This window comes from Pseudorasbora parva, chromosome 12 (genome assembly GCF_024679245.1).
Source record: "Pseudorasbora parva isolate DD20220531a chromosome 12, ASM2467924v1, whole genome shotgun sequence".
Classification (NCBI taxonomy): domain Eukaryota; kingdom Metazoa; phylum Chordata; class Actinopteri; order Cypriniformes; family Gobionidae; genus Pseudorasbora; species Pseudorasbora parva.
In genome coordinates this window covers 29,190,556-29,217,433 of record NC_090183.1, presented here as the reverse complement: position 1 = coordinate 29,217,433, position 26,878 = coordinate 29,190,556, and the positions used below count along the sequence as shown (strand labels likewise).

The 26,878-nt window shown below is 36.6% G+C and overlaps 1 protein-coding gene across 2 annotated transcripts in view; it reads left to right on the top strand.

The window, feature by feature from the left end:
• pde4ba (phosphodiesterase 4B, cAMP-specific a) overlaps window positions 1-26,878 on the top strand; it is a 198,531-nt gene that overhangs the window by 80,413 nt on the left and 91,240 nt on the right. Inside the window, exon 1 of one of the 2 annotated variants that reach the window (XM_067459785.1) lies at window positions 140-563. The exons of the other annotated variant lie outside the window; for it this stretch is intronic. Coding sequence (XP_067315886.1) covers window positions 346-563 — 218 coding nt within the window. The 5' untranslated portion in view covers window positions 140-345. Of the gene's footprint in view, window positions 1-139; window positions 564-26,878 lie in introns of those variants that run through there. 2 annotated transcript variants of the gene reach the window in all.

The window sequence follows — 26,878 nt, the reverse complement described above, 5'->3', positions numbered from 1 at the left end:
CTCTTTGCCTAAAATGAGAAAGACAGAGAGAGGTGTGGTTAAAGAAAGAGAGAGAGAGTGAGTGTTTTTTTTCTGCTCACAGGAAGGAGGTGTGACTGCACTGACGGGGACTGCTCTCAGTGTGTCAGTGGAACTGAACGAGAGAGGATTATTCTACTGCATTGCCGAAAGCCTAAGCTGACAGAGGAAGCTAGAGAATAGAGCAGCTCAAGCGCACACATTTATTCCTGTCTGACACGCAAAACATCAGCCTGCATGGCATAACCTCTAGTTGACTGAGAGAAGCGTAGGGAATAGTTGGTAGTGTGACTCAGAAATAGGGCTGTTTCCACCCGCAGCATCACCATGTCCTCCAATGAGCTGAGTGCTCCGGAATCGGACCCCTGCATTCGTACCTTTAAGGAGCACATGCATTTGGAGCTCGAGCCTCTAAGACTGGGTACCGGCAACAAGCGCATCACCTCCCCCAAAATATCTCCCCGCAGCTCCCCGCGCCTCTTCCGCAAGCTCATGGTCAACAAGGGCGGCCGCCACAGGCGCAGATTCACCGTCGCACACACCTGGTAAGCGTGTCTGGGGTATGAAGGGTAAAGAGTGATGGCTCTTGAGAGGAAGTGTGAATGAGATGATTTTAGTATTACGTTGTTTTGAGTTTTTTTTTATTTTTATGAATGACTGAATTAGTTTTGGTAAATATTATGGGTCAGCGGGGTGTGATGTCACTGCAGGTGGGATGTTGTATTGCTTTGACCAAAACAAATCCTAATGACAAAAGAAACTAGTGAACGATGTGTGATGTGTCAACTGTCTGCAACCCAGAGAAGCTGAAACAACAGGGTAATTCTGTCAATGTGACATGTCATGTTGTGATGCTCTCTTTGGTCTCTCTAAGTGGAACCGTCGCAGTGTCCTTTCAGGAACGACTTAAGACTGTTAACCCTTTCTCTGCAAAGTACTATATAGACTGAGGCAATTTATGCTAAAATTTTAAAGGCTTATTCCACTGTTGGCAATTTCAACATGATAGCCTAAACATAGTCAATCATAAAGTTTTTAAAATAATGTGCGGTTGTTAGTCGAATAACATATAATGTAGAGTTTCATTTCCCATTTATATCACATAACACAAGTATGCATGTAATATTATACATCAATGTCTTAACATCTGAATCACACAAAATAGACTATTTATTAAAATATATATATATATATATATATATATATATATATATATAATTTAATACCTGTAATGTTTACTACAATACTAAGCAATTGATACTAAATAAACTCTCCTCAATCTTAATTATTTGATACATTCGTTTAGGAAATGAGTTGCTATTCTTGTCGCTTGCGTCCACTCAAAGCATCGGCTTTAAAATAAGGTTTTGCATCACTCAAAATAATAACATAGCAAGAGTCATATCCACTCTTATCACTTACTGTAGCAAAATGGAAAGCTTTGTGTCATGAGATTCTTCCTGTCTATTGAAGAGATTGGATCAGTGCTAGGAGGATGTGGGCAGGATATGATGTGACACGGAAGGTTTTTATCCTTTAGTAAATAGAACATTTGTCAGCCTGTCTAGACTCTTGCTAAGGTTATGTTATAGAACAATGAAAAAGAGATCCACACAAAAATAACACAACTATACTTGCAATGTGCTGTATGTGGATTGGGCCACGCTTTGCACTTGTTTTTTTTTGTCTAGAATTTAAATCTGTAAGATGTGTTGTTCTTGTAATACAGCCTTGGATATTCGCCACACATGTGCCTCTGGTAACTGTTTCTGTTTCGCATCCATTCTGTGTCTAAAAGGTGTCCCTTCTTCTGCTTAGTTAGCTAGGCAGTGTGTGTTAAATGTTTAATGTGTCAGGTACAATACGCACTGTGACTGGATTACACCGTGAAACATGCCACACAGCCACCAGCGTCTATGCATTACTCATCCAGACAGCCATTAGACACAGACAGAAGTGTGTTTAATAGGGGGAGTTTAATGGTGCAGACTGCAATAACTGCAGTGATTTGCACGATTATAGTGGCTGAGATTTTTGCACCGATCTATTGCGCATGTAGTCAATGGAAGCGCATGCTTTTGACTTCAACCATTCATAAATGCAACCAGAGTGATCAGAAATGTCCTATCTTGTCTATAAAGGAATGTTACAGCCTTGAGTTATGGTTGTCATCCTTTCTACCTGTCCTAATCTGACAGATTCAAACCTGTGTATAGAGAAGTGGTTCTCATGACCATTTAAACGCAACCTGAATATCTTCAGATGATCGGATCTAAACTTTTGCAACTCATCGAATGTCTTATCGCAGTTGTTTCACATTTTGTGCAACAGAGCATCCGTGAGCGGAGGCTTGTGTCACAGTCCTGTTAGCGGTTTGGTCCTTGCCATGTTAGGTAACACACGTTGATAATGGAGGGAGGGGGCAGGCTTGTCTTGAGGGAGTGAGGTGGTGCATGAACATGGAATGGAGGTGGAGAAAAGAAAGGTGCAGTGGTGTGGAAAAGGCTGAAGATAGCCTCATCCCTTCATGATTAATGATGTTCAAGGAGAAAATGGAAGAAATCTTTGACCTTAGGTGTGTTTTTAAAAGTGTTATTTGTTCATATTAGCCCCTCGATCATAAATACTGCATTTATTTTAATTATTGGGAGATGTTGCAGGTCAGACTCAAACCCACTCAATGTCCGTAGTATGTTTCATCGTAACTGATGTGCTATGTCTATGGCACAAACTAGCTTTTTTAAATGTTTTGACCTTGAAATAAGAAAAAAAAAATGTTTTAAAAAATATTACAATTTAAAATAACTTTTCTATTTAAATATATTTGAACATGCAATACATTATTGTGATGGCAAAGCTGAAATGTGTAAACCCAGTGGTAGTGTAAACCCAACAAGTGTCATTTTTAACACATTTCGACTGCATTGTTTTAATGTGAAGAAAGAGAAGTTTAAAAAGCCTGAAAGTTAATTAAGCGTTAAAAAAACAGACTGAACTTCATGAACTGAAAAGGATCCAATTATTTAATTTTTAATTTTGATTAAAAAAATTACCAGCAGCTTTACTCACACTATGAACAGACGAACTGTTGCATGATAAGGACAGTGTGAGAACATTCAGAATTTAATGAAGGTTAGACAATTTTCTTCAGGTTTTGAATTTGAATCTGAAGGTTATCAAATGCACACTTCAAAATGGAGGACCGCGCAAGGCACTGTTACTAAATATATAACGATAGCATTCCCTCAGTTGTATCTAAAAAGAGAAAAATCAACATCCTCCCCTTTTTTTCCACACTAATCTGCTTTCTTCTTCATCTAATGAGATATTCTTTCATTCTGCCTCCCCAGGGCCTAATATTTGGATCTGTTCCCTCTCTGTGGGAGACATTATACTACATTAGCATACATAAACATTCAAAGCATCCCAAAAAAGTTTGGTATGCTCTATTAAAAGTTAAGCAAACAACTCCTTTGTCTGTTACTCAGTTCCGTTACTGTGGCATTGGTGCAAAACCAAGTGTGAAAGACTTGAATTCACATATAATGTTTGGCAAACGCAAATTACTTCACTTCAAACTCGGGTGAATGTTTGCTCAGGAAATCTGATTATAAACCTGTGGTGTTACTTAAAGATACTTTTTTTTTTTGGACACGTCAGTGACTTGAATTTGAAACGGACCAGTTGTGCTAATTATGTTGGCATGTCTTGTGTTTTGTTGTGTAAACTGGCCTTCATGTCCCCGTTCGGTCTGAAAGTGCTTGCTTGCTCTGTTGTGCAGCATGTCAGTGTTTATGCTTCTCTGCCTGGGATTCATCAGGCCACTGGACTGGAATGGTTGATATTCAGAAGAGTGAGAGAAGAAGAGAGATTCGTGCATGCATAAAAGTGCACTCGCACACGTGCGGATACTCATACATATTTGCTTTCTTTAATGTGACAGGCCCGAATCAGATGCCATGGGGTCACATCTCAGTTCTTGTCACATATCAAGAGTTTGAGCCATTTTGTACATTCCGATTTCGTGTTAAGCCAAGCACAATGTGAGCAATATTCAGATTGTAGCTCATTTTGGTGGCCTTGTACATTTAACTGTTAATTTAAAATGAATTGAATTAGCTTTTTGTACTCTTATGCAGTGCTGTTTGAATTCCATTACTGAGTTCAGAAACAGAGAAGCTGCAAAGAGCAATGGATACTGCAGTTTTCACTTTATTGCTAATGCTAATTGATGTTTCTACTGTTGATTTTCCTCCAATAATATTACTTCCTGGAGGATGATGGCCTTAAGCAATAGAGGTTGACCAGTATGTAACTTTATTTCTGATTAATTGCCATTGATAGTTGATTTGAGGATCTACCAGTTATTAATAACAGCAAAAAGCTGCATTTGCAAGTCTTTGGTTTTACTGTTAAAAAAAAAAAACATGTTATGAAGTAGTTATGCGCTAATTAAACGTTACCTAAAACACGAGCATGTTTGCCATTTAAAATATATAAAAATACATTGAGTTGATTTGATGTCTTTATATCCCTTTTTCCTTGCTCTCTCCATTTCTCCAGTGTCAGGTCAGTAGATGAAGCTTGGGCATTTTTATGTATTTTAATTTATTATAATAATCGCTGTACAAAATATTCTCATGGTTAATTCATTGTTGTTCATTTTTAAATAAAGTTCAGTACCTCTTTATATGATAGGCTACTGCATTTTATATTATTGAGTTTAAAAACTATCAGAGAGTATTTGTTTTTATTAGATATTGGTATCAACAAAATCGACTACCAGTCAACCTCTATTAAGCAACTGCTATTTGTCAGTTTAGGGAACATTACAAAGGTGTTAAGCTGTGGTCAGTCTTTTGGACTAAATTCACTTCCATTTATACGCATGCAAATCACATTTTACTGATTCATTATTTGTGATTTATTATTTATTAAAAAAACAGAAGGGATATCATATGTTGTCAAGTGCCTTAATAAATATGGCGAAAAGAGAAAAAGTAGATAAATTTACCCATATTGTGATATTTTCTATATAAGAAATACCATATGATTCAATCTTTACAAATGGCAATATATTAGGCATAGGGGGCATGAACATGTAGAGATGCGATACAAGGCTGGCTGCTTGCTATCAGCACAAAAGAGAGGAGGATGGTGTGGTCTTTTATCAAGCTGCTGAGTAATCGGATAAGCACAATTTACATACAGCCACACTTCTCATTAGACGCATACAAGGTCAAACGGCAGTTGCTTTTTAAACCAAACCGACGGTTTACCAGTTGCATGAGGCCTCGTCAGGCTAGGTACAATTAAAGGCACAAGTGATAGAACAGACATGTGGTTTAGGCATCTTCTTTTTCTGATGTGATTGAACTTGCAAGATTTGGGTTAAGAGCACAAGATCTTTTTCTGGTAAACAAATTTACCAGCAGCTTTACCACAGAGCTGATTCATTGCTGCACACACATTTAGATTGAACTCTGTTCTCACAGACTTTACTATCTTAATGCTGGTGCAGATCTTACTATCGTAATGCTGATTCTTTTGTTAGGCTGTCAGTGCATTTAATTAAATGTCTTATATATATCGTGTGTGTGTGTGTGTGTGTGTGTGTGTGTTTAAAGTTTACAAATTTCTCATATGTAATGAGAAAATATAGATATAAATCTCTTCATATCACCTAATGTAATGAGCCAATTAGTGTCTCAAAGTTTGACACTAGTAAAGGCTTGTACAACTGTTTCTGTTTTGCATTAATTTTCATTACAAATATAATTATATAAGTATAATGATTAAAGTGAAATTCTTACATATACTTTTTTACATATACTTACAACATTTGAAACCCACTGTATTACCTTTCAAAGACTACAATGTTGTGCCAACATTGTAAGAATAACTAGGTGACCTTTTGACTTGTCGGTTGTTGTTAATGCACTGGCTTTCAGACATTTTCAGGCTGGTAGACTCATTTTTTGCCAGCGAGTTAATCAGTCTCCAGGGCTGAAGTATCTGGAACACAGTGGGTCTCCTGGAAGCAGAATCACTCAGCTGGATTTATGGCTTCAGTCTCATCTACTCCATAATTATTACGCTATCTTTCACAAGACTGCTGGTCAAGGCCCACATACTTAATAACGTGAGACTCAAGGGACTACAGTTGTAGTTTAGGAAGTTTAGGAGAAGCTACGTTTCACAACTGATTCTATCAAGCAGACCACATCCTTAAAAACAACTGTAAATTGACCTGTTAAAAATTCTCTCACTTCTCTCTTTTTCAAAGTACAGTCTAAAGTTTTATATTAAGGCATTTTGCAGGGTTCCATATGTGTGCGTGTGTGCGAAAAAGAAAGGGCAGGACTTAATAAAAAACCCTCTGGTCCTTGGCAGGTCTTAAAATTAGATAAAAATAAAACCTCAGATGAACAACAGCACGTGACACATTACACCATCTCATTATTTATTTAACAAAAACTAGGCCAAAATGGAAAAGCAATGGGTGACAAACTATGTACACCCTTACTGCTTCCATATAGGGATTAAGAGGGTAAGTAGCGGTCAGGCACAGCCAATCAAATGTCTTTGATAGTTGATCTTCAGCAAGTGTGATCACCTCTATAAAAGCAGATGTTTTGGCAGTTTGCTGGTCTGGAGCATTCAGGTGTGTGTTAACACAATGCCAAGGAGAAAAGACATCAGCAATGAACTTAGGCCACATCCACACAAAGCCAGGGCTTTCCCTATCCAATCTTTTTTTTCCTCGTCTCAAGAAATATCTGCGTACGCAGAAAACCGCTGAAACTGACTCAAAACGATGTAGTATACATGCCAGGCAAGTGTGTGGCGCTGTAATTCTGCCACAGAAACACACTAAAAAAAACAGAGAAGAAGAGTTGTGGCTAGAAGGGGTACAGCAATGTCAGGATGTGAGGCAAAATCTCACGATAAATAACAATAAATACATTTGCTGTGTTTTAATAACACCCTTAAAATAATGCAAATACAGTAATTAAATGGCGCAATATTGATATGCGCATGCCCAATGCCCATACTTTTATCCCTTCTAGTCTTTACCGTGAGGGAAGTGGTATGGTGACATCACAGTTTCATAAAATATACCAATTGGCTCTACATATACGAAAATGCAAGGGTGTCGGTTTCAGATTTATCCACTCTGGGACCCGGTTAAAAAAATGATTGGTTTCATGCTCCCAAAACACCAGCTCTGGGTGGACGAAACGTGGATAAATACAAAATTATGTGTACAGCTAAACTCGTCTCTGTGTGGATGGGGCCTTAGAGAAGCAATTGTTGCTGCCATCAATCTGAGAAGGGTTATATGACCATTTCCCAACTATTTAAATTCCATTATTCTACTGTAAGGAAGATAAATCAAAAGTGGAAAACACTGAAGACAGTTGACAATCTTTCCAGGAATGGATGTTCCAACAAATTCACCCGGTCAGAACGTGCAATGATCAGAGAAATCGCAAAACACTCAAAATACAGTCCCCAGTTAACATGTTCCTGACAGTACAATTAGAAAAAGATGGGACAAGTATGCCATGTTTGAAAGGGTTGCCAGGAGAAAGCCTTTTCTCTCTAAAAAGAAGGTTGCATTTGAATAAACCACAAGACTTCTGGAACAATGTCCTTTGGACAGACGCGACCAAAGTAGATATGTTTTGCCATAACGCACAGTGCCAAGTTAGGCCAAAACTAAACAGCATATCAGCACAAACACCTTATACCAACTGTCTATCACACTGATGGAGAAGTGATGATCAGGACCTGGGCACCTTGCAGTCATTGAGTTGACCATGAACTCCTCTGTACCTAAGAGAAGCCATCTGTCTGACAGCTAAAGCTTGGCTGAAATGTGGTCATGCAAGAGGACAATGATCCCAAGCGAATCTACAACAGAATGGCTAAAAAAGTAAAGAATCAAGGTGTTGGAATGGCCCAATCAAAGTCCAGACCTCAACCTGACTGAAATGTTTGTGGCGGGACCTTAAGAGAGCTGTGCATAAACAATTGCCCACAAACCTTAATGACATGGCCGTGTTATCCTGGTAGAAGAACTTAGTACACTGTAGTCAAAAAGGGATAGACATGCAGCAACAATACTCAGGTAGGCCATGGTGATTAAACAATATTCAACTGGTTCTCAAGGGGCCCAAAGTGTGCCAAGAAAATATCCCACACACCATTACATCATCACAACAGCCTGAATCGTTGATACAAGGCAGGATGGATCCATGCTTTTTTATGTTGTTTTCGCCAAATTCTGACCCTACCATCTGAATGTTGCAGCAGAAATCTAGACGCAACAGACCAGGCTATGTCTTTCCAGTCTTCTAATGTCGAATTGTGGTGAGCTAAATGTCTACATGCTTAAATACATTGAGTTGAGCCGTGTGATTGGCTGATTAGACATTTGCGTTAATGAGCAGTTCAACAGGTGTACCTAATAAAGTGGCCGGAACACTATTTTTAAGAAATCTTCAATGATGAAATATATGACTGGAAATGTTTTATTCTATTTTACTAAAAGTCACATAATGCTAAATAATGCAGGTGTTTTAACTAATCATCTTGTAATGAATGTCACTTCAGTTCTACTTTCTGGGTATAAATTATCACGTGCATTAAAGGACAGAACAATATAAAGCAAGCACAGTAAAAGATTTTGCCACATACTGTCATTTCTGATGTTGCGAGACAGCTTTTTACCTTAATGAGAAATAATATCTTGAGATCTCGTGGCACGCCAGGTTGCTGCAAGACCTTCTTGACATTCTTAGTGCAAGAAACTTTTTAGATTTTTGTTGTTATTATTTGAAATATAAAACCGAAAAATTGAATGTAGAGTAATGGTGATTTACAAGCATATGTGTTACTTTTTCCAATGCATGCAGGCTTTAAAACTGCATTAAACCGTCATGATTATCAGACTGCTCAAATAATCTGCTCAAATGAGTGATTACTGTTTACTGACACCCATTGCCAGCCTCCATCTCTCCACCCTTTTATTTTGCCGTCTACTAGATCTTTAATCAATCACCGTGTCTCAGGCTGAAAGTAAACACTTGTGACATTTGTTTTTTTGTCCCAAAAGCTGTGATTAGGATTTCAAAGTGGGCTCAGTGAGCTGGACAGGAAGATGCTGTGAAATTAAAGCTTTGCAGGGAGAGCTAATTTAAAGACTGGCATTATTAATGCTGATGTCATGCATGCCCTGGAATGATAATCTTTCATTGGTGACATGGATTGTATGAGATTAAAGCAGATATATACTATTTTGATGCTAGGATTATGGTCTCTGTTATGTTGCAAACTCATTTTTTATCATTATTATTTTCTTGTAATATATCTGCCATAATTTTCCTGTTTAAAAATATATTTTTTATATGTTTTTGGAATAATTGTGATTTACATTGATTTGATATCTGAAAGTTCAAGTGAGTGACACTGAATACTCAAGTAATGGCGGCAGAAAATGCAGCTTTACCATCAAATAAATAAATTACATGTTTCACTGTATTTTTGATCAAATATATACAGCCTTGGTGAGTGTAAGCTACTTCTTTAAAAAATTAAAAGGTAACACTTTCATTTAAGGTGATGTAGTTACACGTTACTACGTGTACTTTCTACAGTAAGTACAATGTAACTATGTCATCTTAACCAATGTAACCAATTCAGGGCCCCAGACTGCGACTAAATGGTTGCATTTTGTGACCTTTTTTCCAGCTGGTGCGACTGAATTTTGCTAGAGTTAAATTTAACAACTATGCTGTCCAACTGATAAGAGCTTTCATTTCTGTTGCATATCAGAAACTTTAATTGAAATGGCAAACGAAAGGGAAACAAATTTTAGCTCATTTTAGCAGTGCAGCAAGAATTTTTTATAAGCTCAGAGCATTAATAGACAGTGCAACGCAAGCTCAGAACAGGTTTACTCACCCGGCACTGTTACTACAAAGCGCTAGGGGATCCAGTGAGAAAGATTTTGAATTCTGTGCAGTATTAAGGCTACACTATGTAACTTTTCTGTCCTCTAGAGGGCGCCTATTCAAAACAAAGGCATAGTTTGATGATGCCAAGTTTGAGCTCAGAATCTTGGGACATGTGGTCTTCAGGGCTGAGCCTCGTCAGTACCTGGATGGGAGACCAAATGGGAAAACCAGGTTGCTGCTGGTAGAGGTATTAGTGAGGCCAGCAGGGGGTGCTCACCCTGTGGTCTGTGTGGGTCCTAATGCCCCTGTATAGTGATGGGGACACTATACTGTCAAAGAGCACCGTCCTTCGGATGAGATGTTAAACCAAGGTTCTGACTCTCTGTGGCCGTTAAAAATCCCAGGATGTCCTTCGATAAAGAGTAGGGGTGTAACCCCGGCATCCTGGCCAAATTTGCCCATTGGCGCCTGTCCATCATGGCCTCCTAATAATCCCCATATCCTGATTGGCTTAATCACTCTGTCTCCTCTCCACCAATCAGCTGGCGTTCTGGCGCAAAATGGCTGCTGTCGCATCATCCAGGTGGATGCTGCACATTGGTGGTGGCTAAGGAGATTCCCTCCTTCTATATGTAAAGCACTTTGGGTGTCTAGAAAAGCGCTATATAAATGTAATGAATTATTATTATTATAAGTAGAAAGTCGCAAAGTCTAATGAAAAACAAAAAAATTGTGGCAGAATTACACAGAAAACAACTAAAGAGCGCTCCTTATAATCACTGAAGCTGTCTGTCAGTTCAGTATGATACTGGTCTGATGGGTTTTTGCACAAAAGGTAACATCAATTCATCAAGTTCAGTGCTTTACTGTTACATTTCTAATAATAAAAAAAACATGTTATATTATTAGTAACTGCACTTTTTAACCCAAAACAATAGTCCTTTTTTATAATTCAATTAACTTCATGATAAATTAGGGTGACCATATTTTTATTACCAAAAACCAGGACACTCGGCCCGGCAATGAGATAGTCAAATGATATTTAAAGTTTACTCAAAGATTCCTTATTAATTTCAATACATTTAAAGTATGACCCATCTGTATGAATAGAAAATTGTTATATTAGGGCTAGGACAGGACTTGAAAACAGGACATGGTTTGGTCACCCTATGATAAATATAGTGCTCTGTCTGTGCCAAATCTGTAGAACTTTGTGGCACCGGTGCCACTGCTCTCAAATGTTAATCTGCAGCCCTGCAATAAAAAAAAAAAAAAAACTCCATCCAACTTTTGATCCATAATGTATATATTAATTTAAACCTAGGCTCATTGGAAAAACGTACCATTTCTACAAATTGATGTGTTGCATTGTGCATGTTTTTTGACACGTTTTGTGTAAATTGTCAATGAATTGCACTAAAAGTATGTTGAGTTTTATACGAAACAGATGAACGTGAATCTGGTAACATTTTGTTATGTTGGCTGATGGCTATTGTAGGTACCATGGCAGTTCAGAAATATCTCCGGTAAGCAGTGCTAAAAGGTTAATGCTTTAAACCCTAAACATACAAGAAAGTGTTAAAAACACAGCCACAATTTTGGCTTGCTTTTACAAGTCTTTGAGCTCTTTTATCGTGACTCATGTTTCAAAGGAATCGCACTCGAACGCGCTCCGTATTACAGCAGGTGAGAAACTGAGCAAGTCTGCTATGCCAGAAAAGCTACACATATGGAGCTGGTTATGTGATGCTAATAGATTTTTGAGGTCATAACATAGTATCGTGCAAGGAACCACACGTGTGAAAAGGAATAAAAGTAGTTGCTGTTTTTCCGCCTCTAGTGTTCATTGATTACAGTGATTTGTATGGATTTGCGTTTTTTAAGCTTTATAGAGGAATGTTTTTTCAATGAGCCTGTTTCGATTAATATGCTTCTTAAACCTGATGAGCCTGCAGAAGAAATGCTGATCTCAAGGCTCAAGTCTGAATGTGGTTGTCTCTGAAAAAGACAGCTTATTGACTCACCTGACTTCCCTTACCATGACAGCAAACCCATGGAGAGTTGCCCTGTCTTGCACTACTATTGTGGGACCATTGCAGCTTCTGCCAGTGCAGTGTTTTTTTCATGAATAAACCAAAAGGCAAATGCACTCCGCTCTTAGCTTTTTCTTTGAGTGTTTTCTGTTGAAAAGCTTTAACGGATTTGCACTACATGTGTGTTTGTGTACCAGTGGGACACATTAACTAATGGTCTGCTTTAATTTAAAGCAAACTTGAGACATCCCGGCGCTGTTTACTCTTCCTATTTTGGAGTTCAAGCAAACACTTCTCTCTTTTTTCTCTCTCTCCCTCCCTCCATTCATCAAGGTCTCTCCAGCTAGTCAGTAATTTGTGACATTTATTGTTATTGCACACTTTTACACACTTTTATTTTTAACTTCTCCACGCAAGGCAATTAAAATATTCATAAAAAAAAAATATATATATATATATATATATCTCCTGTATCACCACTCCACCTATCTGGAGTGGAAGAAAAATGGAGAGTGAGATCGCGATTTTACTATTTATAACTAAATATAATATAAAACAGTACCCTTGCAGACAGATCTTCCTGGAACCACCAAGGCTACACAGATCTATCCGTCAGAGCAGATCTAAATGGATCGTCCTCGCGCCAGATGGATTTCGGTTTTAAAATATTTGTCAGGTAACTGTGTTTATACAGTACCGTTGCAGGCTTATCTTCCTGGCTAACAAGATCACTCTCCAGTCTCTCGACCTCTTCCACCCAGACAGCCGTAACAAAATAATAAAATAAAAAAGATGGATAATTAAAAAAGTTATAATAAGAATTAAAATAAATAAAAACATGATACAGGTATAAAATAATTAAAAGAGTAAGAAGATGCAAAGATGAAGCACAATAAAAACGGGTAAATTGAAACGTATAAAATAAAGTGCAAGCAGTTCGGACAAAAGTCTAGATTTGAAAGTGGCTACTGTTGGAGCACATCTGATCTCTTCGGGAAAATGGTTCCAGCTGTGGCTGGCATAAAATAGCTAAAAGGGGACTCTTCTTGCTTTGAGTGAGCCCTTGGTATTTCTAGCTGATGTGATCCTAATGATCTGAGTGATCTGTTAGGTTTATATTCTATGAGCATATCTGCAATGTATTGAGGTCCTAGGCCATTAAGGGATTTATATACCAGTAATAATACTTTCAAATCGATCCTTTATTATTATTATTATTACTTTTATTTGAGACTGGGACAGTGCACAATAAAAACATTAGCCTTGTTTATAACAAGGAGAGATGCATTGCACCGGGTTTTAGCAAATTGCTATTTTCCACCCGTAGTCCCTGGGCAGCTAGAAATAGAAACATACAATAAATTAACAGTTACTAAAATAGTTGTGCAAAATGTCAATTACAGAGTTTTAAATACACAAAATTCAACATCCTGTAAAACAATGTACCCCCTCCCACCACCCTTTCCAAAATAACATACCCCCCCCCCCCCCCCATCACACACACACACTCACTCACAAATGTCTACAAATTTGCTGTGACAACATCCAATTTCTTGTGAGACATGAAAATGTTTTAAAATCCGTACAATGAATTAGCTCTGTTGGAAGTAAATTCCATTGCTTTATGGCAACAAAAGAAAATGAGGATTTGGCAAAAGAAGTCCTGCGTTTAGGAACACTACATTCACCTCTAGTAACTGATCGGGTAACTCTTATTTTTTTCTCTGAGTTAAGTTTGATCATTTTTTTCAAAGGAGGAGCAGTTGAATAATAAAGGATTTTAAACAACAAACATACATTTGTGTGCATTATTACATTTTCAAAATTCAAAAAACTATATTTGGTGAGTATATGACAGTGATGAAACTGACGTGTTTTTTTATCATGAATTTTAAGAGCACTTTTATATAATGATTCGAGTGGTTTTATGGCTGTTTTACATGCTTGAGACCAACTTGTCATGCAATAAAAAAGATGTGGGAGAATCATTGCATTTAAATATATATGTGATGCATCAACAGTAAGAGAGTTTCTTATGTGTCTGTAGTTTCTGAGATTAAATTTCAGTGTATTACTCAATTTTTTAACATGATTTTTAAAACTAAGAGCATTATCAAGGGTAACCCCTAAATATTTGAATTCATTCACCTTTTTAATTTTTTGCCCATTTACTAAAATGTCAGGACAATCTTTAAGTTTACTCCTGTTTGTAAAGTACATAGTTACTGTCTTTTCAACATTTAAAGTCAAGCAAGAGTTTTGTAACCAATTAACAACGATTTGCATTTTCTTAGTTAATTTCATTGCAACTTCAGTAGCAGTTTTCCCATGAGTATATAACACAGCATCATCAGCGTACATTATCAAATTGACATTTTTACATACAGACGGAAGGTCGTTAATATATATGCTAAAAAGCAGCGGCCCTAAAATTGATCCCTGTGGCACTCCCAGGGTGCATGCTTTAAATGGGGATAGAGTATTATTCACCCGTACACACTGCTGTCGGCCATTTAAGAAAGATTTGATCCAATGTTGTGTGTCTATAGAAAAGTCATAATTTGACAGTTTGTTTAATAGTATATCATAATTAACTGTGTCAAAAGCCTTACTCAAATCCAGAAAAACTGCACCCACCACTCCTCCCTGATCTAGGTTAGTTTTAATTTCTTCAAGGAAGTAGCAGCATGCTGTTTCTGTTGAATGTTTTTTCCTAAAGCCAAACTGCATAGGATGTAAAAAAGCCCCGGAATCAAGGTGAGCAATTAGTTGTTCTGCTACAACCTTTTCAATAACCTTTGAAATGGCTGGCAGGATGCTAATAGGTCGATAGTTACTAACTTCCAGTTTGTCACCAGATTTATGCACAGGGGTTACTATAGCAATTTTCAGGGCACTGGGAAAAATACTCTCATTGATAGATATGTTTATTATTTTAGTTAAAGCTGAAGTGATTGATTCTTTATGATTTTTCAAAAAGACAGTATCAAGACCATATATGTCTTTTGCTTTGCTATTTGACAGGGTTGAGAGGACCTTTCCAACCATTATATCATTTGTTGGTGTTAAACGAAAGGCAGAATCATCACAAACTAAGAGATGCTGAGGGTAAACCTGTAGAAATTTTTGAATCAATGCTTGCACAGAATCTAAAAAATAATTATTAAAATTTGTAGCAATAGCTAAACTATCATCTTGAATATTTCCATTTATTTTAAGCTGTATGCTGTCATATTTGGGCTTTTCCTTTCCTGATAATTTATCAATGCTTTTCCATAATCTTTTACTGTTCCCTTTGGCGTCTCTAATAATTTCAAGAAAGAAATCTGCTTTTGCCTTTCTAAGTTGTGTTATAACTTTATTCCTCAGGCCTTTATATATTAGATGATCAGTAGTCAATCCAGATTTTATAAATTTTTTTAGGGAGGCATCTCTTTTTTTCATTAAGTCCCTAAGATTTCTATTGAACCAAGGCAGATTTTGTTTTGCATTAGGTTTCCTGACCATTGTTTTTGTATATTTTATTAAAATATCTTTAAAAGCTAACATTAGATCATTGCATGCTTGTTCACAGGATTTATTCTCTATAGTGTCATTCCAATTTGTTTGTTTTATTTCATTTTCAATAAATACTAGATCTTTCTTTGGAATAAAAGATATATTGGGGTTATTTTTTTGTGAAATTTGATTCCTATACCGTGATCGAATTAACTTTCTAGCAACTAAAGTAAAATTATGATCTGACAAACCAGTAATCAAGTTGTAAGTTTTAGTTATCCTATCTGGTTTATTTGTAAAAATTAGATCCAGTAAGGTTTGAGAAGATTTAGTTATTCTTGTGGGTTTATTTACCATTTGTATCATCTGATGTGTTTTGGCAATATCCTTGAGCTTTTTCCTACGTGCTTTGTCAAGCCAATTTAAATTGAAATCACCCATAAGTATAACTTCCTTGCCTTCGTGTTGTTTAAGGATATCTGATAAATTTTCAAAGAAAACACTTGTAGCAGATGGAGGTCGATAGACTGAGAAAACAACAAATGACATTTCAGGGGATAGAGTAATATTAACCCCAACACACTCCAACGAATTTTCATAAATATCAATTTGTTTGCTTTGAATGTTCTCTTTAACATAAATCAAAACTCCCCCACCTTTCCCTTTACACCTGTCTCGTCTGTATATCTTATAACCTGGGACATTAAATACAGATAAAGGAGTTGTAGGAGTTAGCCATGTTTCTGTGAGACACAAGTAATCGAGGTTTGAGTCTATTAGTAAATGTTCAAGTTGCTCAGTCTTTGAAATGACGCTACGTATGTTTAAATGACCCCCAAAGATGCCTTTGGGTTTCGTTTTCGGGTTCCACAATATGCTTGCGTGGTTTACAGTCTGAAAGAGTTTTGTTTGCTGTTGTTTGAGGCACACTGTGGTGGTCTGTGAAGCACTTGTCTTAGTAGGCCTACATGATCCAGCTTTTATCAGAATTTGAGTAATATGTTGAGACACAGGGTTTATCGGAGAATTTTTACCTCGTGATCCTACATAAAGATTGTCACAAAAGTCGGTCACTGGTCTTGCCGCGGGTCCATGGAGAATGGCCGATCGCCGAATATCCACATGTGGTTGCGGGAAATCCACGGGTCCAGGATTTAAATGGACATCTCCACATAGCAGAAGGACAGTACAGAGAAAGATGGAGTGAACCTGTTTTGTTGGTAAAGGAGCCGTTCTCTGACCACGGCGTTCACGCTGCTTACACCTAACAGGTACTCGCCCGTCATCCAGGTAATTAGAATATAGGATGTACTGACTCCACGAATCCAATGGAACAACGAGGCTTTCGTTTCCTGATGGAGTGGCGTGCAGAGAAGAGCGTTCACGAGCAGCAGACCAGTTTCCCCACATTTGTGTTGCCGTGAGGATCAAACACAGAGCTAAGACAATCAATTTCGATGTCTCCTCGGTTTTAACACATTTAAAACCCGATCGCAATAAAACCCAGTTTTTGCGTGCAATTTGATGATAGTCAGGCGGTCTCCCAGTTTGTTGAAGGAGAGGTGTAGTAGCAGTACCTGCCGAGCTGCACCAAACACCTGCCGCCATGATCCCTGATCAAATGATCAAATCAGATCCTTAAAGGGTTAGTTCACCCAAAAATGAAAATTATGTCATTAAGTACTTACCCTCATGCCGTTCGTCACCCGTAAGCAGTGTTGCCACAGTTACTTTGAAAAAGTAATCTGATTACTGATTACTGATTACTCCTTTAAAAAGTAACTTAGTTACTTTACAGATTACTTGATTTTAAAAGTAACTAAGTTAGATTACAAGTTACTTTATTAGTTACATTCAGGAGTTGCCGACAACACCCCTGCCGCCTCAAAATAGAAATGACAACCGTTTTTGGCAACACACTTTATTGCATTTATGCCAGAGCCTGACGGCCCCGACTTTTTTACGCCCCTTTTTTAGGCTTCTCCTTCGTTTTATATTTATTTTAATAATTAAAATGAACAATGAGATGTGCTGGTGGAAACAACATGAGACCATGATAGCTTGCGCCACTGTCGAGAAATGGCTCGCGCAGGGTTAAAGAGTCCGTTTCTTCAGTGCAGCTGCTAGAGTTATGGCCTTTTTACAACCGGTTCCTTCATTCGTTTTCTCTGAGCAGGTATCTATCGGATTGCTAAATGACCAGGAGTAACGTTAGGCCTAAATGCCTTCCGAGAGTCTTTCGAGACGTATTTAATTCTGATCACTCAAACAAACCGATTCAGAAGGTGTATGAAAGCATTTCAAACTAAACCGGACAAATGTAAATATATCTGGTTGTTTAAACCACATGTGTAAATTTTACTCCTGGCAAATAATTAAGAAATAAATGTGTGAGAGCGTGTTATGGTGTAGTCAGATAGATATGACGGTGCTACTGCTACATCGCTGCAAATGAGTAAAGCAAGCCAACGCAAATGGCCGTTAATGAAACTTTAAAATAAGTCACACAAAACACAATCATCTTCATTATAAATGAATGAGACTAATGATCTTACCAGTGCTTAGGTCGCTCTCTCTCATATTGCGATCTTTGAATTTGAAATGAGCTGCTGAATAAAATGCTAGAATCTTTTGCTTTGATGTAAACTCCGTTAAATGAGCATATACCGCGGGAATTGAAGATCGGATTTATATTAATTTAGCTGAAGTCTAAGGTAGGCTATAAGACAACCTGCATGTCCTTTTTTTTTTTTTAGAATGTGTAGCCCGTTTCGTTGTTTTGAGCGCCGTTGCGAGCAATAGGCTAATCTATCAGCCTGCCTCAGCTCGTCAGAAATGCCTTTGTGGTGGTATAATAACTAGCCTACTTTGTTTTTAATGTCAAAGTGGTAATATTTCGTTTCATTTCTTTATTGAGTTCATTTAGAAAAATGTTTAGAGCAATTTTTGTTTGTTAAATTAAAGTTTTAATTTTTTTATGTGACGACCCAGTGAGTTAACCGCATGTTTAATAGCCTAGTCTCTCAAACCAACTCTTGAATTGTCTTGCCTATATAAACTTTAATTTAACAAACAAAAAATTGCTCTGAACATTGTTCTAAATAAGGATAAAAAAGAAACGAAACGAAAAATAACTACTTTGACATTAAAAACAAAACTGAACTATTTTAATGGCTGCAACAATGTAAAAAGTAAAATAAATAAATAAAAAACACGGGCTCCAGCCGGACTCGGGCTGAGAATTTTGATAAGCTGTCGGTTTTTACAAAGGAAAATGACTAAAATAGTAACTCACAGTGACTTGGATAAGTAACTTTAATCTGATTACTGGTTTGGAAATAGTAACGCGTTAGATTACTCGTTACTGGAAAAAAGTAGTCAGATTAGAGTAACGCGTTACTATGTAACGCGTTACTGGCATCACTGCCCGTAAGACCTCCATTTATCTTCAGAACACAAATGAAGATATTTTTGTTGAAATCTAATGGCTCAGAAAAGCCTTCATTGACACCAATGTCATTTCCTCTCTCAAGACCCATAAAAGGCACTAAAGACGTCATTAAATAGTCCATCTCACTACAGTGGCTCTACAATCATTTTATGAAGTGACGAGAATAGTTTTTGTGCAAAAAAAACCAACTAAATAATGACTTATATAGTGATGGGCCGATTTCAAAACAAAGCTTAGAATCACCGTTATGAATTTGCGCATCGATTCATGATTCGGATCGCGTGTCAAACAGGCAAACTGCTGAAATTACGTCACTTTAGCGAGCCGAATCATAAATCGATACACTCATTCATAACCGTTCGAAGCTTTGTTTTAAAATCAGCCCATCACTATATGTCATTTTTATGCACACAAAAAAATTCAATAACTATTCTCATTGCTTGTAAGATAGGCTTTGTAACCACGTCTTTAGTGCCTTTATGGGTCTTGAGAGAGGAAATGTCATTGTGTCAATGGAGGCCTTTCTGAGCCATCGGATTTCAACAAAAATATTTTCCTTTGTGTTCCGAAGATGAACGGAGGTCTTACAGGTGTCAAACGACATTAGGATAAGTAATTAATGACAGCATTTTCATTTTTGGGTGAACTAACCCTTTAATGTCACTGGAAACCAGTGTAAAGACCTGAGGACTGGTGTAATATGGTCATATTTTCTGTATGAGCTGCAGATGCCTTATTGTCTTTTTGGGAAGGCCAGTGAAGAGTCCATTACAAGTCCACCCTACTGGTGATTAAAGCATGAAAAAGTTTCTCTAAGTCTAGTCTGGAAACACAGCATCTAATTCTTGATATATTTTTGAGATGATAGTAAGCTTATTTAGTTATTGCGTTTACATAAAACTAATGTCAGACTCCAGAATCACACAAAGATGGGAAGTATGTGCAACAAAAAGAAAAATCGTCCATTATGAATAGGAAATTTAATAACTAGCTTTCAGGTACATTCTTGTTCTTTTTTCTTTCTTCTTTTTTTTCAGCATGAATGCATTACATTGATCAACTGTGACAGTAAAGACTTACATTGTTACAAAAAATATTACATTTCAAATAAATGCTGTGCTTTTGAACTTTCTATTCATCAAATTACTGTTCAAAATTGATAATAAGAAATGTTAATTGAGCTCCATCATGCCTCAATGAAGACTGAAGTAATGGCTGCTGAAAATTTAGCCTTGCCATAACAGGAATAAAGTTACAGTTTAAAATATACCTTGAATTTGAAGGGTATTTTAACGTAGACCTTATTGGTTTTCTAATTTAAACAGGACTTGTAAAGAGATTGATGCATTTGATTTGTCCTTGCATTTCCAGAATGGCAGGTGGACTTTGAGTCATTGGATGTCATCTGTAACACCAGATCAGTTTGTCATCCTCTCCAGATTGTCGAACTGAATTCCAAGAGATTTATTAGGGGCTTTATCTGGTGTTTTATTCAAAATCTGTCTCTAAATATGAGCATGTGTCCTTTTATTGAATATATGTTCTCTTTTAATCACTACAGAGCGATAGTACATGGTCCGGTGCAGTTTTCCAGTGCCTCATTAGTGCCTGTGAGATCCAATTTTGCTTCTTAAGAAAGTCCACCCACTCCCTCAAGAAACTCTTAGTGCTCATTAACAGCCTATTCATTATGGAGTACCTACTGAACATATACGCACACCACAGGTGACCACTCTCCTACACACTGCACTCCCAAATCACAACTATAATTAGAGCAAGGAGCTGAATTTAGTTTTGAATTTACTTTCATTCTCTGTGCCTAACACACTGTAGACATGGAACTCGTAAGAATAAGTTTCTTCCTTTGTGAAACTGAAAGTTTTGTGCAGTAAACCCCAAAAGAACACTAGATTAGATGGTGCGGCTGAAATGTAATCTTAAGTGTGGCTGTAGTCATTTCTTTAAGAGTATTTTTTCCAATTAAAATATGATCAGAATTATGCAAAGTCATGTAAGATTAAAAGTCCAGTCATACATGTGGCCTAGAAATGTTGGTTTGTTCTTAAACTACTATTTTATTAAAATATTATTTTTTAAATGATTTTTAAAGAAGTTTTCTCAACAAGGCTACATTTAATTGATCAAGAATACATTATAATTATTTTATACAATATTTATACAATTTAAAGTTACCATTTTATTATTACTTTAAAATGTATTTCTGTGATGACAAAGCTGAATTTACAGTCTTCAGTATCATATGATCCTTCAGAAATAATTCTAATATGCTGATTTGACATGGAATAAACCATATCTATTATTATTAATGTTGAAAAAGGTTGCCAAATGTTTTTTTGTGGAAACCATAATACGTTTTTCTTTTCTTTTGTAGAATCATTTGTAACATTATAACTACCAAACTTTGACAAATAATTTACTTTCAAATACAAATACCCAAACTTTTAAATGTAGTGTGCATTGAGCACATTGTCCCCTCATTGGTGGTGCCATATTTAACTATTACCAACAATATTAAAATGCCTTCATCTGAGACAACCCCAGAGCGTTTCTGGTCATTCGTTTTCAATTGACAGTCAGATCAATAATGATTTCAAATAGTATGGCCAGTGATGTTGACGCATTCACCGTAAGTGAAATGCCTGCGCTTATTTGTCAAAACATCATAAGTTGCAATGGCTTTGTGCTCGCATTAACTTTTGGGTCTTTTGGACCAAGGATATGTTACCAACTGTTAAAGCATTACATTTTAGTGAAAATGAATGGAGGTAATATTCAGCATGGTGTGTTTTGAAACTAGCGAGAATTGGTTAGTGTAGAACTGTGACTATTTAGGAAAAGATACCAGAGTAAGATCTTCCCTGCTCCTCAAATACAGAAAACATCTCTAAATAAAGAAAACCCATACTTACTCAAACAACCAGTTCTTTATTTACCCTTGCACTGCAAACAAGCTGTCTCCGAAATGTGTGAGGCAATTCATTCTAAATGGAGGTGGGTGGAGCTGATTCTGTTCTGCTCAAACCGATTGACTTTTTAAAGAATGTGACAACAACAGTTGTCGCTAGTGTTCTGTTATTTTCTCATGAAGTGCAAATTTACACATTTTTTCTACAGGTTTTTCTTCTTTAAAAATTATTACATTATTATTATTATTATTATTATTATTATTATTATTATTATTATTATTATTATTATTATTATTATTATTATTATTATATGCAACAGGCAGAGAGGCTTGGATTGGTTTGTTTTTATCAATATTTATATTTTCAGTGACTTTTCTTAATATAAACTGGTTTGTTGGTACTGGTCTGTCCAGGTTTTTGTGCTAAAATACTGAGTACTATTTGGTCAGTCATTTTCCTCCAATGGTAATCACAATAATGCATTTCCATGCCACAATAGCAATGACAAGAAAGGTGTCACATCATAAGAATGTGTGTGTTCCGTGATTGTGTTAGCCTTCTCCACTCAGCATAGTCAATTTATTGCTCTCAAAACGTTGTCCTTGAGCCATGCATGTGTATTTACATCTCAATATCTGTGCGCGTTGTGCAGAGTTGAGTTATTTCAAGCACCTATAAGTAGAGACGGCTATACCATTAAAATTCATCTCTGAGTGTGGATTAATAGAATAAGTTATATCCAAGTGATTTTTATAGTAGATAGTATCTTCACAGTATATAAGACCTAATTTTTAAAAGTTAGAAGGAAACTCAGAAAGGACTGAAATATTCAGTCATGTAGCTGAAGCATTGGAATGCGCAGTGTGTAGAATGGCAACCTTTTCCTAGCTGGCAGCACACATCATTTGAAGGTCATTGTTTCACATTTCTCTAGTGATATGCTGTGATACCAAAAAAGGTAGTCCCTCACGGGTGTACAATGCAAGTTCAGGTAATGGTACTTTCACTTCTGAGAAAAATGTTATTTTCATTAGTATGCGATTTGCATTCTTTGATGGAAATACCAGTGCTTGCAACACTACAATTAGTATTATTAAGTTGTAACTTTAGAAAGTCTATCTATCATGCTAGAAAGATGTTAAGTCATGCTAGCAGGATGTTAGCAAAATGCTAAATTGTGCTAGCAATGTGCTTAGCATGCTAATTCATGTGAGCATTGTGCTCATTTTTGTTAGCAGCATTCTAATTAATGCTAACAACGTTAAAGCATGCTTGTGATGTGCTAATTCACAAACGCAAAAAGGTTTATTAACAAAAGCAAACAGCTAGAGGCCGAGTGCATAGCAAACACCAACACCAGACCAAGACAGAAAGGAAAGGAGGAACTTAAATACTCAATGAAAACAAACTCAATAATGATCAGCTGTGATAAATTAATATCCATGACTGGCAGGAAAACTCGAGCAAAGGTAACAGAAAACAGACGATAAACAAACTAAAAGTCCACGAAAGTGACCTAAATATCTGTATCATTTCCCTTTTACAATTTTATAAATGTAAGATCCCCTAACCTAAACACCCATTGTATACAGAATATTCAAAGTAATGGACGAAGTTTGTCAATTTTAGTAACAATATAGCATTAAAACAATATTTTGAGCTGCTAATCCTACACCTACCCCAAAACCTCACAACTATGTACTGTTATAAATAAAAGCAAAACGGACAGACAGGTGGAATCATAATAATTTATTGATTTATGTTTCGCGAAAATGTTTAAAGCTCTACCAAAAGTACTTTAGCTGATGATGAGATGACATTTCTCTCTGGTGGTAAATTATTAATCCATGGGAATGTCGATCCGGCTTCTTTCCGTAAAGACGCACATTTCCCATTTCAAATGTACATCAACTAAAACAGGACATTTCGCAATCTGTGATGAAGCAGGCGAGAGGCAATGAGCATTCGATACCACTGCCGTAAAGCATGCCGTAACACTTCTTGAGTGCGCAATTTTAACAATTTTGAATTCATAACAAGTCAAGCCAGCACAGGATTTGTCGTTTTTCAGTCGCTGGCTGCTTAGAGATGAAGATCGCTGGATAAAGGGTTAATTTTGGATCTGTTCCTCACAAACATATGGATTCTAAAGATTCGGATTACACCAAACAAATAAAATTGATGTGTTTTGTGGATTTATGTTGTGTTCTTGTGTATTTTATGATTGTACTGTCACTGCATGGGATAAATATTAGTAGATGAAACTGCATTTAATAAATGCGACTGAAAACGTCTCGGTTACGTATGTAACCCTCGTTCCCTGAAGGAGGGAACGGAGACGTACGTCGAACGTGACCGACTGAAAGGGAACATGTAATTAATATGACAATTAATACAATAGAATCCAAAAAAGAAATTCAACAGTTGTATTTTTTGGAGCTGCTACACATTCACAGGGATACGTAAATATTTTCCATTTTTAGTGCTGTCAATACGTAAATAATTAACGTTTTAATACTGTCAGTACTTCAATATTGTACTTGATAGTGTCTGAAAACGTAAAGTAAATTTGTGTTGCAGAACCACACTTTATGTATTATCGTAAGGCTCTGAAATATTTTGGAATTGTTTTGTGTAACTGTAATATTGTCAAGAACTGAAGCTCCATAGCTTGCATTTGTAGGGGCAAACACATTTTAAGTATTCTAGGAAGTATACTTTGCTTTTTTTTATGTTTACAAAAATAGCACAAGGTGAACAAGCAACTAACAAAACAAACCATAAATAGAGTTGATACAAAAACTGAGGAATTGTAATATATCTCATTAGAGGAAACAATTTAGAACATATAAAGTGTATCACACACAACAGGATTTAAATAATTTATTCTATTCTGATTTTCTTCATTTAATTTAATATTGATAACATATTGTTTACAATGTTAATATTAACATTATCTACAAGATTAAATAATATTAGAAAGAAAAGAACATTCTTTTGTTTTCATCTCTTATTAGATGACACAGTGGACTAGCTTTTCATGTTGAATAAATGCCATAAATCAGAATAAACAAACACACACGCATATTAGGGTATGAGTCATAGAGATGAAGGAGAGAATCACGAGAATCACATTTCAGAGATGTGTTTACATGCTTCCTCAAACAGCTGAACTGCTGTGTCCAGCATCTGATTTAATGAGTGAATATGAGAATCCCTCAAAGAGGTTAATGTAAGGACAAAAGCAGTGTGAAGTGAAACTCAGCAGAGAGAGAGAGAGAGAGAGAGAGAGAGAGAGAGAGAGAGAGAGAGAGAGAGAGAGAGAGATTTTTACCTTATAACAACAATATATAATATATTTAAAACAAATAATAAAATTAATAAAATAAAATTTTGACGCTTTGTTGTGAAGTTGTGTACTGTTTGTGTGTATGTGTATAATGTGATTGTTAATGATTATAAAGTAAATATGTTTTATGAGGATATCTTCCTGGGTCCCTGTAAACCAATGGCTTAAAAACATACTAAACTGCTTTTTTTTTATAATTCAAAAAAGGCCAAAAGTTTTCTGTGATGGGTTTAGGGGTAAGGTTAGTGTAAGTGGATAGGATTATACAGCTGTGAAGAGTCCCCATAAACCGTGGGCATGTTTTTGTGACATATGAGGACACAAATGTGTATGACATGGATATGACGCAGGTATTACAAGGAGAGGGTGGCTTATGAAGACATTGGCCATGTCCTCACTTTTCAAAAGTAAAAATGCTGAATGTTTCCTGTGATTGGTAGGTTTAGGGATAGGGGCAGTGTAAGGGGATAGAAAATACGGTTTGTAAAAACCATTACCCCTATGGAATGTCCCCATATGTCACAAAAACAAACGTGTGTGTGTGTGTGTGTGTGTGTGTGTGTGTGTGTGTGTGTGTGTGTGTGTGTGTGTGTGTGTGTGTGTGTGTGTGTGTGTGTGTGTGTGTGACCTTTTAATCCCTACTTTATGGGGACAAAATGTCCCCACAAACATGGCAATATCCGAAATCCTTGTCCTTGTGGGGACATTTTTAGGTCCCCATGAGGAAAACATCTTATAAATCACACAGAAGGAGTTTTTTTGAGAAAGTAAAAATGCAGAATGTTTCCTGTGATAGGTAGGTTTAGGGGCAGGGGCAGTGTAAGGGGATAGGATGTACAGTTTGTCCAGTATGAAATCCATTGCGCCTATGGAAAGTCCCCATTAAACATGAAAACACGACATGTACGCGTGTGTGTGTGTGTGTGTGTGTGTGTGTGTGTGTGTGTGTGTGTGTGTGTGTGTGTGTGTGTGTGTGTGTGTGTGTGTGTGTGTGTGTGTGTGTGTGTGTGTGTGTGTGTGTGTGTTTTGTGTGTTGGTCACAGTGTCCATCATCTGAGTTGTGCATTAATGTAGAGAGACTGCTATAGGGAACTGTTTGGATAACTTTGTTCCTAGTCACTTTTCATCGCTGTATATTTTTTATTAAGTACATTTTTAACGTCTCTTAGATGTACATGTATGCCTGAATACATGGACTTTTTTGAAGGTTTAAAGTTACTTATGTGTACTTTCAGTGTACTTACCTCAGAAAGTACTTGGGAATAAAAGTATGTGGGTTAAGGTTAGGATTAGGGCTAATTACTGCAATAAGTATTTACACGTGAAACAGGACTGTAAAATAAAGTGCTACTAAGACATGTGTTCCTATAACATATAAATCATCATTTATCCCTTTTACTTATAGCATGTTGGAGTGAAATATTCTCAGCATTCGTTTCTAAAACTGCGTCTGTAAAAAAAGATGTGACAATACTTCATAAATTAGTTTTAATGTGAGGAATATTCCACATTTGTACTGCCACATAGAGTTCTGGAGGGGGAAAAATACTTCCTAGATAAATACCTAACAATTAAGGTAAAATAGTATCTCTGAAAAAAATAGTATAGCTGAAATGTGTTTTTGTTGTTTTACTGGTCTG